General features: G+C 37.1%; 1 protein-coding gene across 9 annotated transcripts in view; it reads right to left on the reverse strand.

The window, feature by feature from the left end:
• The window catches only part of ELMO1 (engulfment and cell motility 1), a 335,189-nt gene that overhangs the window by 199,542 nt on the left and 121,982 nt on the right, over positions 1–13,665 (reverse strand). For all 9 annotated transcript variants that reach the window (XM_079302630.1, XM_079302632.1, XM_079302629.1 and 6 more), the window contains 3 exons: positions 10,568–10,667; positions 4,347–4,498; positions 3,404–3,482 (listed from right to left, as the gene is read on the reverse strand). In XM_079302630.1, coding sequence (XP_079158756.1) covers positions 3,404–3,482; positions 4,347–4,498; positions 10,568–10,667 — 331 coding nt within the window. The remainder of the gene's footprint in view (positions 1–3,403; positions 3,483–4,346; positions 4,499–10,567; positions 10,668–13,665) is intronic.

Consider the following 13,665-nt stretch of genomic DNA (forward strand, 5'->3'; position numbering starts at 1 on the left):
TTCAAGAGAGTATTTACACACTTGTTCAAGCACAACCTTCTCCTACAAACAACACTAAAAGAAGCATGGACTGGAAGCCAGCCAGGACTTTAAAACAAGGTGTAAAATAAAATGTTTATTTATGCTAATATTTCAGATCTTTTAAAGTCAAGTGCTCTAACTTTCATTCACTAAATCAGCCTAGAACTCCGTGCTGTTTAATTACAACAAATGATAATTCTCCCTTGTATTTTAGCAGCATTGTTGACATTGGTCCACTCTTTTGCTTTAAATTAACTTGTCTTTCTAGACCTGTCTGAAATCACTATCGAGGTGAATATGCTTAAGCCGCTGATCCCAACTGTCCCTGCTGCAAACTGTCCTACAATGCATATGAGGGAGTATTTTACACTTACCAAGCATAAGAGTCTAATCTTAACCATACCTACAAAACCATGCCCTATTTTTAAGTTCCATGAGCTTTTCCATCAGAAATGTGTGTATATGTGTATATGAGAGATACGCTTGCACATGCAGTGCATTCCTGCTCAACTTTGTGAGAGCTGAAGACTAATACAAATACACACTAGTCACTTTTATATTAAAAAAAAAAAGAACCTAGAAAACAGAAAAACAGAGACTATTACATTAAACATATGAAGAATGGATGACTAAACTACATGTGCAGAAACAGTGTAAATAAAGCAAGAACTTGCTTGGAAAAAGAAAATAATTCTTATTGTGAGATGGGAGGCAGTCAGAGATGTTGAATGCTTTTCTTTGTACCTGGTAAAGAGTGCTGCAAATAGAACATGGGAGTGATAAAGAAGGAGCAAGGGACCAAAGACAAGAGAAACTCAGCTTCAGGGTTTATGCCTTTTCTGGTTGCACAGGTTTCAGTGGCACATCACAGCAAAGGAACAAAGGAATGGATGATACAGATGTTTCCATCTCGTCCAGAAATGCTCAACTGAGCTGCAGGGGGAATGCCAGGCACATTATATACTTCAATGTTGCTTGGAACAGACTGGCTGGATTTTCGTCAAACTATGTACCTACTGCCACAAGATTAACAGGTACAGAATATAAGATAGTATTTCTGCATTCAATGCAAAGAAAATAACAAAAAGGAAATCCTTCTATTTAGAAGATTATCAAATTGTTACTTCTTTCGTATAGCTATCATTTAAAAAGCTGTTATCAAGATACTGGGTTTTTTTTTTGTCACTGGACTACAGTTGATTGAAGCAACAATCTTCAAATTCAAAAACAATTCAAAAAGCCAATAACTGCATCAAAATCAAATTAATCTTTAAAAATTCATTTCCTAATGAGCAGCTAATAAGCTGCCTCTTCTAATATAAGTATTGTACTAGCTGATGAGAACAAGAATTATCTGACCAAATTTGCCATCTCATTTCCCATAGCAACATCTCTGCAAAAAAATGCAAACGAATGCAAAAGAAGTGTTTCAAATATTCACAATATCACTTCAGCGCTCAAACTCTCAGCTCTTTCACAATAGACTTTTAAAATTTCTTTTCTTATTAGTAACCTAGGTTTCTCTAGAGATTTGATCCTTGACAGGGGCAGAAGAAGGGAAGCAACCAGTGAGTACTCATTAAAAAGAAAACTCTTGGACTTCTTGAGTTTTGCATTACAGGAACAGAGAGAGGAAAAAAAAAAAAAGTGTAGGGAAAGAATTTAGATAGCAGTGCCAATTTAAATCCCTTCCTTAATTGCAGAGCAGCCATCCATATCATGCCTCTAAGTCGGCAGCAGAGAGGGTGCCAAAGTTCCCTGAGTCATATAAGTTTTGGCGCAGCTTCTCATTTCTAACAAAATTAGTCATGATGAACATTAACTTTTGAGTGCCCATCACCAGATAATTACATGAGACTGCATCACCTCAGTTCATTCTCTTAGAAAGACACAGTTCAGTAAGAGCCATCTGTTAATGCTATTTGGAAGGCAATGGACACATTTCTTCTCTATTGTATGGTTTACTAATTAACCACAAGACAGATATAAAGTGAAATCCAACAGATTCTGACTGCATATTCTGGGTTATTAAAGGCTGAGGAAAAATTTTTGCAAGTGTCAGAGCTACTAGCCTTCAAAGCCAAAGTAGACCATTATCTCCTGATGATCACAAACTCCATGACTAACAATTTTTGACAGAAGCAGGTACTACAGGCGAAGCCTGCCTGGCTTACTGCCAGCCTCACTAGGTTGTTACACGGTTGGTAAGATACAGTTTTGCTTGCTGGCTGTGTTACTGTCATTCAAGGAACACATGCCCACTGATTAATACTAAAGTCTTATCTATATCTGACATTGTTCCGCCACTTCAAATATGACAAGGCATCCTTTTCACAGAAACACAGCAGCAACGCTTTATAAATGTAAAAAGCAAAATCTTCAGGTTTCTTACAAAGATCTATTATAAATTTATGCCAAAATTGTATGAAGAGTTTTCAATCTAATTTTTGGTTATTAGATGCCTTCTTGTCTTAGTTACAGAAGACTATTGGAGGAAGAAGAAAAAAAGAGGGGGTGAGGAGTGAAAGAACCGTTTTTTCCTAATTAAATCACGGTCATACTTTTTCCTGCTTGCAATGTTAAAAATATTTTTAAGAACAAAAAACCCAAAAAAACCCCAACCCCCCTCAAAACCTGTCATTAGGGCTTTGATGTTTGCTTAAACAGACTCCAACATTTAAAAATGTAAATAAATCTAAGGAAAGGCCTTGTCAGAACTGATCAGCAACTCTCAGTGTACTTGTTCTGGACAGCAACAGTATGTCACCACAAGAATTATAATCACTGTTCCCAGTGAGAGAAATGTTAAATAAATAAATTACTAAATCTATTTTGACACAGGCTAGCAACTTCATGAACACAGATAAAACTTAGCGTTTTCATAACACTTCACATTCCATCCCCATTTAACATCAAGTAGCAATCTTGAAATATTTCCTGATACCTGGCACTAAAGTTAACTTAAAACAGCACACTATAAAATTCATTAAATGCTTACACAGCAAGATATTTTTGTTTTCAAAAGAAACACACTTTTTAATAAAAAATCTGGGGGGAAAACATTCCACCAAAAATAGCTTGTGTTTGCAAGCTGTGCTGGCAAAGAGTTCAGTACAATAAATACTACAGTTAGCCACAGTCAATATGGTTCATATGAGGTCACAGGGAACCACAAAAGCAAGGAAGAATGCTTAATTTTTCCTAATACTGGTGCAAGATGAAGGTACTTACATTAAAATGAATTATGTCCCAGCATGAAACAATAGAACTAGTTTCAGTTTTAATTAACTGCAGGAAAAGCGTGACTAGGACAACTGCAGGCATGAATTTGAAACACTTTTTCTCCTAGAGATGCATAGGTATACAATCCCCACCAACTTACCTGCCTCTTGTCATCTGGTGCCTTAAGGAAGAGTGCATTTATTACTGCAATGGTGTACGTCTGGATTTCTTGGTCTGTCCTGTTTGGAAAAATGTTGTAAATGTGTGAGAAGAACACAAATGCACATGAGCTGTAGAAACTGATCTTCCAGCTGCATTTCTGCAGATGGAAGTGGAGGAGCTGTTTGCACTTCATGCTAGCCATGTAAGTTAGGTAACCAAGGTTGGTCATGACCAGGCTCTCTTTATTGTTGAGAGAGAAATAATGTCCTGAAGAGAGACTCAGAATTCAAAAAAGTTGGAGTGAACTGCCATTGGCCCTCCACAAATGATAGCAAGAGTCTGATAACTGGTTTCCATGAGGTGCAAAACAGCTGGAGATAGGAAGAGTAATCTTCTCTAAAGGCTTCTTGAAATGCATCTGCTGGTATTAAAGCTTTTCAGGTGCACTGAAAATGTCCCAGGTGAGAGACAAGGGTAACTATGCACAGTATGTTACTCTATGCTACAAGAGGCAGCTTCCATCCATTTAAGCACTTCACATTACTATTTAAGAAAAGGCTCTTCCCTTTTCAAATATACATTCAGCAAAAGTTGAGCAATTTTTGTCTTACACACTTCCCAGAGTCTGGCAAGCAAAACAACCCCATCTGTATGCTAATGGCATTAAGCATTTCATTACCACAGAGTGCTCTTCTCTTCATTCCCCATTTCCAACTACATAGGTAGCTTATAGAAAAACAAACAAGTGAAAGAAAATTTTAAAAAACCTAATGACCAGGCAACTCCAGAAAGATTGTTACCAGTTATGCAGTCACTTGTAGTGGACATAGGAATCATAAAGGTGGTTGCTGGTCTTTATACCACTGGTTTTTCTCCAAATGTTGTGCTATTTTGTGGGGGAAAAATATCCAGCATATCAAGCGGTAGTCAAAGATACTTACCCCTGCAGATGAGGAATTAGCTGCCCAATTGTGATCTCCTGTGCTACTTTCTGGTACAGGTCATGGCTATTCAGCACCATTGATTCTAGAATTGCCAGAGAACGCTGCAAGATAGAGATGTCCGAGGCAAATTTGTTCACGTAGCTTGCTATCTACAAATACAATCATTCAGAGAATTTGCATCTTGTCATGAAAATAGGGAAAAGTAAGAAAGAAAAATATTGACATGGTTCAAAAAGGCATTAGAATAAAAGGTAGTCACATTCACATGGCAGTTATCAGTCAATACCTGAAAATGAACAACCAGGCACAGCATATACCATCAAAGAACACAGTGCAACAGGTTCTACAGCTGGCACAAGTCACCAAAGGTTATTGTCAATATTCACATGACTGAAATGTATGCTTCATCATTCCATTACAAACATGATAAATCACCATCAAAAAATTAAACATTTATAATTTTTGTGTAAGAAAGTTTGGGAAAAAAAAGGGAAAGTAGTTCTCATTTTCTCCAGAAAAAAAACAACTGTGCAGCCAATTTTCTCTCAAAAATATCTAGGCTTAAAACAAATGTTTCCAAAGTCAAATGTATAATCTAGCTTTCTGGCAAAACACAATCCAGAAAAACATGCCTTTTTCTTCTGCTTGCTATTACTAATAATTCTGAAAGCTCTTTCCAGGTTACCAATTAAAACTCTGTTGATCAACAGGACAACTGATTCCATAACTCTGTCTAGAGTCCAGCTTTTCACTAATAAGCTTCCCTTTTACTGCAAGCTTCCACAAGCAGCACATTAATTAAAACCAAGTTTGATTTCTGCTATTTTGCAGTGTGGCAATGGCAACCTTCACATTCATCTGCAGAGTCAACACAGCTGTGCAGTAAGATATGGCAACACACGTTCTCCTGCATGCTGCCCAGCCCATGTACCCAGCCTCCCAGGAAGAAACTTGTGTTGTGGTGATGCAAGAAGCAAGAACGATATGTTTTTTTTCAAATACACCAACACCAGCACAGTCAAAATGAAAGGCACCCAAGAAAGCACAGACAGAAGTGTAGTGTGACCATAGTCACTTGCTCTCTATAGCCAAGTAACATACTAGTGGCCCTGTTTCAAGTCTGGCATGTTCCTTCCAGAAATTTGACACATCTCTTCAGTACTCCTGCTACAAGCTAATACTGTAGCTATACTGTTTCCAGTTCTAGACGCTTGCTGACACCTAAGAATTGTTTCCATTTAGGAGGAAGAAAGACCTGCCCTGTGCTTGAAATAGCTGTCCAGCTGCCTGTAAAATTCACATTAAATTGCTAACACATGGACAACAGTATTGTTTTGCACTTGTGACATCCTAAGTTGTTCTGAAGGAGCAAAACAGCCAACTTTGGCTGGACACAAGGAAAGAGGGACAGAATTTTCTTTTTCTTATCTATTTCAGCACTTTCGCTTTTTGCTGTTTGCTCTGCTACTTGGTTTGCATTACCACAGAAGGAACGTCCTATACCAAATGAAACCCAATTCAGGGAATATACTTTTACTTTATTTTCTGTAAAGAATCAAGCTATGAATGCATAGAAAACAGGAGGAGAGAAGCAACTCAGTAAGCCTTTTTCTGTTTTGGACTCTCAGTACCTTCTCCCAGAAAGTCCTGAGCCAAGTAATATTTACAATAGTGTACAAAAAACCATGTGCTCTTTAGACCAACAATCTGCATGTCAGAAGCACTGTGCTATCCCACCTCTCTTAATGGCAAGCCAGATGTGTTTTGATGAATTGCAGCCAAAGCTGTCAGATCTCCACAGGGCCCGCAACAGTTACAGCATGCACAAAGAGGAATGCTGCTTTAAACCAAGTGTCTCTTGGATGCCTCAGTTCTCAGTCATCCATGGATTGCTTGTGCATCAGGAAAAGAGTGTGTCCAGACTGTGTCCAAAATTGCCAGATTTCTGTCACCTCTTTAGGAGCCCTGACCTTTAGGAATTATTATCGGTGCAGCAGCTCCTTCAAGTGGCAGTTAATGCTTCACTGGGATATAACATTTTCATATCAGGGACCTGCAGAAATGTAACAGCATAGATGACTGGAACCTCTGCCTAGGAAGGGTTGCCTTAGCCTCATTTATTCTTCTGACCTTGGACATAACATCTTTTATCATAAACAGAAACACAAGGTATAAACCTATCTTGTGTGTTTAAAAAGACATATCACACTGAACATAGATGTAAAACATTTGCTGGGTAATTTGCATGTCAAGTAATGTGCAGTCATAACCACCTTGTTAAGTATGAAGTCTGGCCAGAAATAATATGCTTGTCTACCTTGAAAAATAACCCATTCAAGTTCCACAGAGAACAAAATTGCATTAAAAAGGAATTCTATTCCCACACTTGACATTCTGGATGTGGGAAATAAAAAGAGGGTCTTTCTTGGGAAGAGACAGGAATCAACAGGAAATCAAATTTGTGTTAATTTGCTATTTTCTGCTTATTAAGCACCACATGCAGAGAAGGATTTAGACATCCAAAAATGCGTTCATTTATCAAAAATTTGGTTGATAAAATATTGCAAGCTCAGTGAAATACTACATCTTTTCCAGAAAGAGCAACTTGATTGCTTTGCACTTTCACATGAAAACCTGCCACATGGGTGTGTCGCATTAAGAATAAAATTATTTCTTCAGCAAAATACCTGCAGCCTTAAAATCTGCATAATCCTCTTGGGATATATATAGCCACATACAAAAGAAGAGTGTGGGTGCCTAACTTCCTATCAATTTCAAGGGAAATTTGGAATTGATTGTGAATTTACACATTCATGCTCTTCTGAAACAGGAGCTAAATATGCAAACTGAGGGTAGATGATAAACCCACAGCAAACTAAATTATATCATCTGAGTTCTCCTCCTGGTTCAGCATCACTTAAGGCACAAGACAGAATTCAAACTTTTTTTAAAAAACTTTTAAAGTTATTAAATAATAATGACAATGATAATAATAATACTAATAGTTATTATTATTATTATTATTACTACTATTACTATTGTTACTATTATTACTATTATTGAAAGCTGCACCAGAGGGAAGAACACATAGGGAAAAAACAGTGAAAGAAACAGATCTTATTTTCATTATGCATTTTCATTAGTTATTTGCCTGCACTATCCTGTTGTACAGAAAAATCTGTCCAATTGTGGTTTCTGTTAAGATTTAATGCATAGTAAAAGAGGGTGCATATAATTTTAAAGTAAGGATCTAGGGCTGCCCATGACTACAGAAAAAACAACTGACAGCTGTGACACACAGACACATACTTTTCTGGCTGCCACCCTGTTTTTCTGCACAATATATTTTTGGACATAAACAATTTGTCAACATTAGGGCTCTGTATCATACACTTATGAAACAGCAATTATATAAATAATTTTTAAATTTTCTTTTTTTAATATCTCAAACAATACTACAAACGTTTTTACTCTTCTTGTAGGAGCTAATGGAAGCATCAAATTTTCATAGTGCATTTTTGTCATGGTTCAGGAATGGTATTTCCCAGTTCAGTGCTCCCACTGAAACACCCCAAACAATATGTCACTCTCTCACTCCCCCTTACTTCCTAAGACAGGTCTGAAGAGAACTGGAGGCACTAAAGGTAAATATCATGGGTTGAGATAAGAAATTTACTAGAAACAGCAATAAAGAAAGAAAAAGAACAGTAACAGCAACACTATCAATAACAGAGAGCATGAGAGAGGTGAACAATTCACACGCAAATGCTCACAATGTGGAAAATGGGAATACCTGAACCACGGCTGCACTAACCCAATCCTGAAGGGTTCCCTCCCTCTGTCCCCAGAAAATGATGTGAAGTGGTACAGAATAACCTCTGGCTCCTAGCCATGCCCATGCCTAGGTACTGCAAAAATTAACCCTGTCCTGGGCAGAACCAGGACAATTTTGATAACCAATCATCACAACTTTTTCTAATTTGGATTACAAATTCTTTAGGCAACTATGGAATCTGGAAATGAACTATATATTATCATAAGTAAGAAAAAGGTCTTGAGAGAATTTGCATATAATAAGGAAGTTTTTCCAAATAATGCAATTTTCCCTTAAAATAAGAAACAAAATTCTCCTTGAAAGCATCAATCTTGCTGCAGTTGGAACAGCATTCTTTAGGTGCTCAAAGGTTAGGAGAGAGTCTGCATCCAACAGTTATTTATTAGAAACAGTCAGGCATTCTCCTTGAAATCTCCTTCAGCTTCTACATTTTTAAGTTAAAAAACTACTCAAGAAAAAATTCAGACTAATTCAATCCCATTCAAATTCAGTTTTCATTTGATATGAAAGACAGCTTCAAAAGGCAGAAGCACTTGACTGCAAGTTCCCCCTTAGCAGAAACTTATCAGGTCCCTTATCCATCCTGTCAGTCACTTGAGCAAGCCCATCAAGGACCTCAAGTGGCCTGTCAAAAGCCAATGTTAGAGAAGCAAGTGAGGATGAAGTTGTAGATTGCTGCCACAGAAATGAGAGATGGTCCAAAGGTGCTCTGCTAGGTTTGTCCCATGTCCACACTGCACCACAGAGGGCTCTGTGGCTCCCAACTGCATGCAGGTCAGAACACAAGCGAGCCTCTTTCCTCACTGTCATTCTCTGTCCTTCTGTTTCTCTTCTAACTCACCTATCATTCTCCTTGGTCCTTTTCTTGCTCAATAGTTTCACTTCTGGTTTCACTTGCCACTTTTGGTTTTCATAGGTACTTTGTGAAAATGCTTTTGTTTGTGTCTTTTGATTATTTTGGTTTTGTCTGTTTTATTTGTTTTGTTTAAATTGGGTCATTATCCAGGGAAGCCTACAGAAGTGCCTGACAGAAGTGATTAGCTATTAAAAAGGGGGACATAATTTCTTCTATTGTTTTCATACCATCAGCAGGACAAAATCTGGACAAAGACATTTGTTTTGAGCTTATAACAAAATAAATGTGCTAAACTAACTTAAGGAAGTTTCTTCATATGCTCCATAGTACGCTCCCCTAGAAAGTAAGGTGTTCTGAACTTGATTTTGTGTCTCCTGTAGTCAGTTAAAAGCAATTGTAGAATTTTCTTTGCCATTTGAAGATAGCAACAATCATCATCACAATCTATCTAGACAGTGAGATCGGAAAAAAAAAAAATTAAAACCAGACTAAAGTTCAGATCAGTTGAACTATTTTTTTCTTATGAGCAAAACTGAGATTTAGTATCTAAAGTATCTAATGCTTTTTTTCATAGTTGATTCTTCTTTCACTTTTGGCAACAAAAGTAAATTTCTGCTTTCCTTTAATGGCAGCAATTTTCTAACTAAATTTAAAGACCTTGCTCTGACACACTTTGTTAAAATGAAGGTTTCTTTGCCACAAGTTATAATAATTTAAATACTACTTCTGATATAATTTTAGTGAAGTAACTGACACCTTTTGAACCGGTACAAATGCATTTGAAATTAAGATAAATTCAATCAGGTTTGAAAATTCTTTGTAAGAAGAATTATGTGGCTTTGGGATTTTTCTTCCCCAGTAACTGAAAATGCTTAAATCAATAACAAAAACTTTTTCTAAATCTCTGTACCTAAAGATACTACCATGGTTCTGCTGCTTTCGTACACCTTCGACATGTAAGAAAAAAAGGATATATTGCAAATCGTGGAGAGATCTATTTCATAACCACATACCTCAACTGCAAGATTCAGAGGGGCAAAGTTCAGCTGATTAACTCAGTAGATATCATCCTAATTTCAAATAGTAAACTAACTCATTTCTCTTCTTTCAATATCCCAGAGAACACATTTCAGTGCTGGGGTTTTTCCCTAGAAATATGGCATCACTCAGTTTACATTACATCAAAATACTTTTTTTTTTTTTTTTCTTAACTGTATTTTATCTGCACAGGGAGGTCACAATATAATTGAATAAGCAATTTCTCTTGTAACAAGCCTAGTACTGATTTGATCCCAATTCACTCCACCTGATTTCCACAGAAGTTGAACCAGATTCTGCAGCTACAAACATTTATAGTCTGAAACAGCACTTTAATCCCATTTTCATGTACCTTTTTTGAGCAATGACCTAAATAAAGTACCTGGGGGAAAAAAGGAAGACAAAAAAAACCAAACCAAAAACCCAAATCACAACTCACCTCAAAGATTTAAACTGATATAGAACAGATAGCATTGATTACAGATTTACCTTTTTAATGAATGCTACAGAGAATGTATCCCACGATACAATCCCATGATCCATCAGCTCAACAAATGCAGTCAGTGTAAAGGACAACATATCTCCAAAGCTGCAAGAGACAGGAGTCATGACAATATTTACCAGTAATGCACCAGGGCAATGACTGAGGGAATAAAGCAGCAGGAAGCTTTCAGAAAGGCAGAAAAATTAAGCCAATTAAGGACTAAGAGGCAGCAGAAGAGCAAGAGAGGCTGTACTTTAGGCAGTCTCCAAAACAACTTAGCATGGATAACAAGAATAGTCAACTGGAGGAAACTAGTTGTAAGAGAAGAAATAATCCTCAGGAGAACACTGTATGCAATGCTCAAGAAAATATCAGTCAGTCCAAATTAAACTTCTCTCATAAATTCAGAGACTTAGATCTAACAGGGCAAAGAAGAGAACTTTTTCCTTAGCACTTATGAAATCCTCCTAATTGAAGGACACAGAGAGGTGTCACATTTTGGTACCTCTCCATTCAGGAAATTGGTGGGAAGTTACAGCATTGTTTACTCCTTCTCTTACAAGGAAGCAAATATATTTTTAAAATGCACCAGAAGAGATTATGTATCTTGAGCAGCAACTTTCTAACAGTTAATGCCTTGATTTCTTTCTTTTTTTTCTGAAGGTGCATCTCTCTTACTTTATCTCTGAACAATCAAATTGCAAAGTGTGCAGCTAAAATTATTTCGGTTTTGCAGGCCACTACCCCACATTTTACACCTGCAAATTTGAAATTCAACACATCTTATTATGAATTCAAGTAAATTCAAAATGAGTTTAAACTCATCAGGGATAATGTGACTAGATGCACAGGAATTTTTCATGTTAAACTACAACTTTTAAAGACTAGCTTCATTTCTATACATAGTCAGGGCATGGAACAGCTAGCAGCCACAATGATTTCAGTGAAGCCCTTCCATGTGGTAACTACTCAGTGCAAACAGCATGCAGAGATCCTGAAAGGGAGCAGTGAATTACTTTTCAGGGCATGTCAAACTGCCTGCAAGGTACTTTGCCAATAAGCCATTGAAAAGCAACATCATACAATCAAACAGCATGAATAGTCTCAGTGATTTTAATACAGTAGCTTACACCTAATAAAAAGATAGAACTAAAAAAACTCTCTCTCTCACTGGAACTGCAAACCTTAGTATGTTGAGGACCTGAGTCCAATAGTACAGCCATTGCTAATCAATGTAATTAATTGGTGTTCCTTAATCTGTGGTTTATCCTACTATTCTGTATGAACCCAACAGAAAAAAGTAAACATCCACTCAGATAGAAGACATTTACAGAAGTACAGAGGAATAAAACATACAAATCAGATTCAATTAATACTACTACTACTACTACTAATAATAATAATTTAATTAGTTTCAAATATTTTTAAATTTTAAAAGTAGGCCATATAGGTTGAAAAGTACATAAGAATCTCTCCCAGCATTAAACTAAGCACATAATCTGGCAGAGATAAATTTTCTCATCTATTGTTTTAAAATTTAGTCAATTAACCTGTATTTAGTATATGAATGCTCTTCTATAAACAAATTGTACATGAAAACTAATCCACATCAACAAAAGGTATAGTTTAGAGGGCTTACTAAAACTACATTAAACTTGTGCATGCATATTCATCTTCAGAACAGCAGCGGCTAGGATGTAAAGGGATTAAACTAACTGCATTCACCAGTCTCATTAAGTCTTCAAATCAAAACTATTGAGCAATCCTACCAGATTAATACTGATTAATCCATGCTCCTCCACAGCTCTGGGGAATAAACTAGGCTAATGGATCTGACAATTCTGGTTTGAATGTATAAACCTAATTTTAGTGGATCTGACAGTGACACAACCATTTGGGATCCAAAAGGTGAAAGCACTTTTCAACTTAAAATGATCAGACACCCCAGACGTCACTCCAGTGACTCTGCTTCAAATAATAAATGACTGAAGAGGTGCAACACTGGGACTAATCAAGTAGCAAGAAATACTTCAGCTCTATTACTATGCAGCGCCACACATACACACTATGCCCTTCTAATTATTATACATGTACCCACACATGTATACATCAAGCACCATTGCAAAAGTCAAACGCCAGGCTTAAGGGATAAGTATTAGGAGTAACACAGCTACAGATGAAAGCAATCTGCAGGGTAACTAGGGCAAGATTAGAATTAAAGCATCTGCAGAGGGAGAGGAAGGGTGTTGATTCATTGTTAATTGGTTTAACACAAGCAGATAGGTAGAAACAGACTTTCAAGTAATTAGTTTTAAAACAGACACACACAGAGGCACACTATTAAGAGCAGCAGACAGAATAGAGGCTAGAAATTTCAAGGGAATCAAAACTAGTTTAAAAAATTAGGAATCTTTTATAAAAAGTATGGTAGGTGTGGAGAGCTAGGCTGAAAGGATAGTGCAGGAGGGAATCTTCCCCAATGACTTGCAGCTGTACAGATTACCAAGGAGTGGAAACATCTGTGTCTGGCCAATCAGTTTGGGGGATATAAAGGAGTGGGATAGCTGGCTAGCAGCTATAGGCACTTGCAGTTAGAGCTTAAGATCAATAATTTGCTGGCTGTGAGGAAGTAAGGGACATGGAGTTGTGTAAGGGGTAGGATAAGGCAAGAAGGTATTGTGTGAAGGACAGACAGGGCTAGGCAGCTGGGCAAGAGATAGCTTGGGGTTAGCTAGCCATGCAGAATGAAAGGAGTCAGAGCTATGTGGAACTGCCTATAAGAAGAAGAATCAGTGTAGTGTGAAGCTTCCAATTAGAGGAGAAGTCTGCATTATCAGAGAGAGGTCTATAAAAGAAGTCAAAGTTGTGTGAGAACGTGGTCTGGAAAAGAAGGCTTGTAGAATTTGCAATAGTGGTGATACCAGCCCTGTCTCAACTGTGACAGGTAGGAGCTGTTTAATTGAAGGTCTCTGTTAGAGTTTTGATCACACAAAGTCAAAAAAGTAGTGGGGCCTCTTCATAAAATCCTTTTAGAATAAGCCATAGCACAAGCTGTAACAGTTCTGTTAATATTAAACCCTTGCTGCTCTAGTTAAATTACTTA

This window comes from Erithacus rubecula, assembly GCF_903797595.1.
Source record: "Erithacus rubecula genome assembly, chromosome: 3".
Taxonomy (NCBI): Eukaryota; Metazoa; Chordata; class Aves; order Passeriformes; family Muscicapidae; genus Erithacus; species Erithacus rubecula.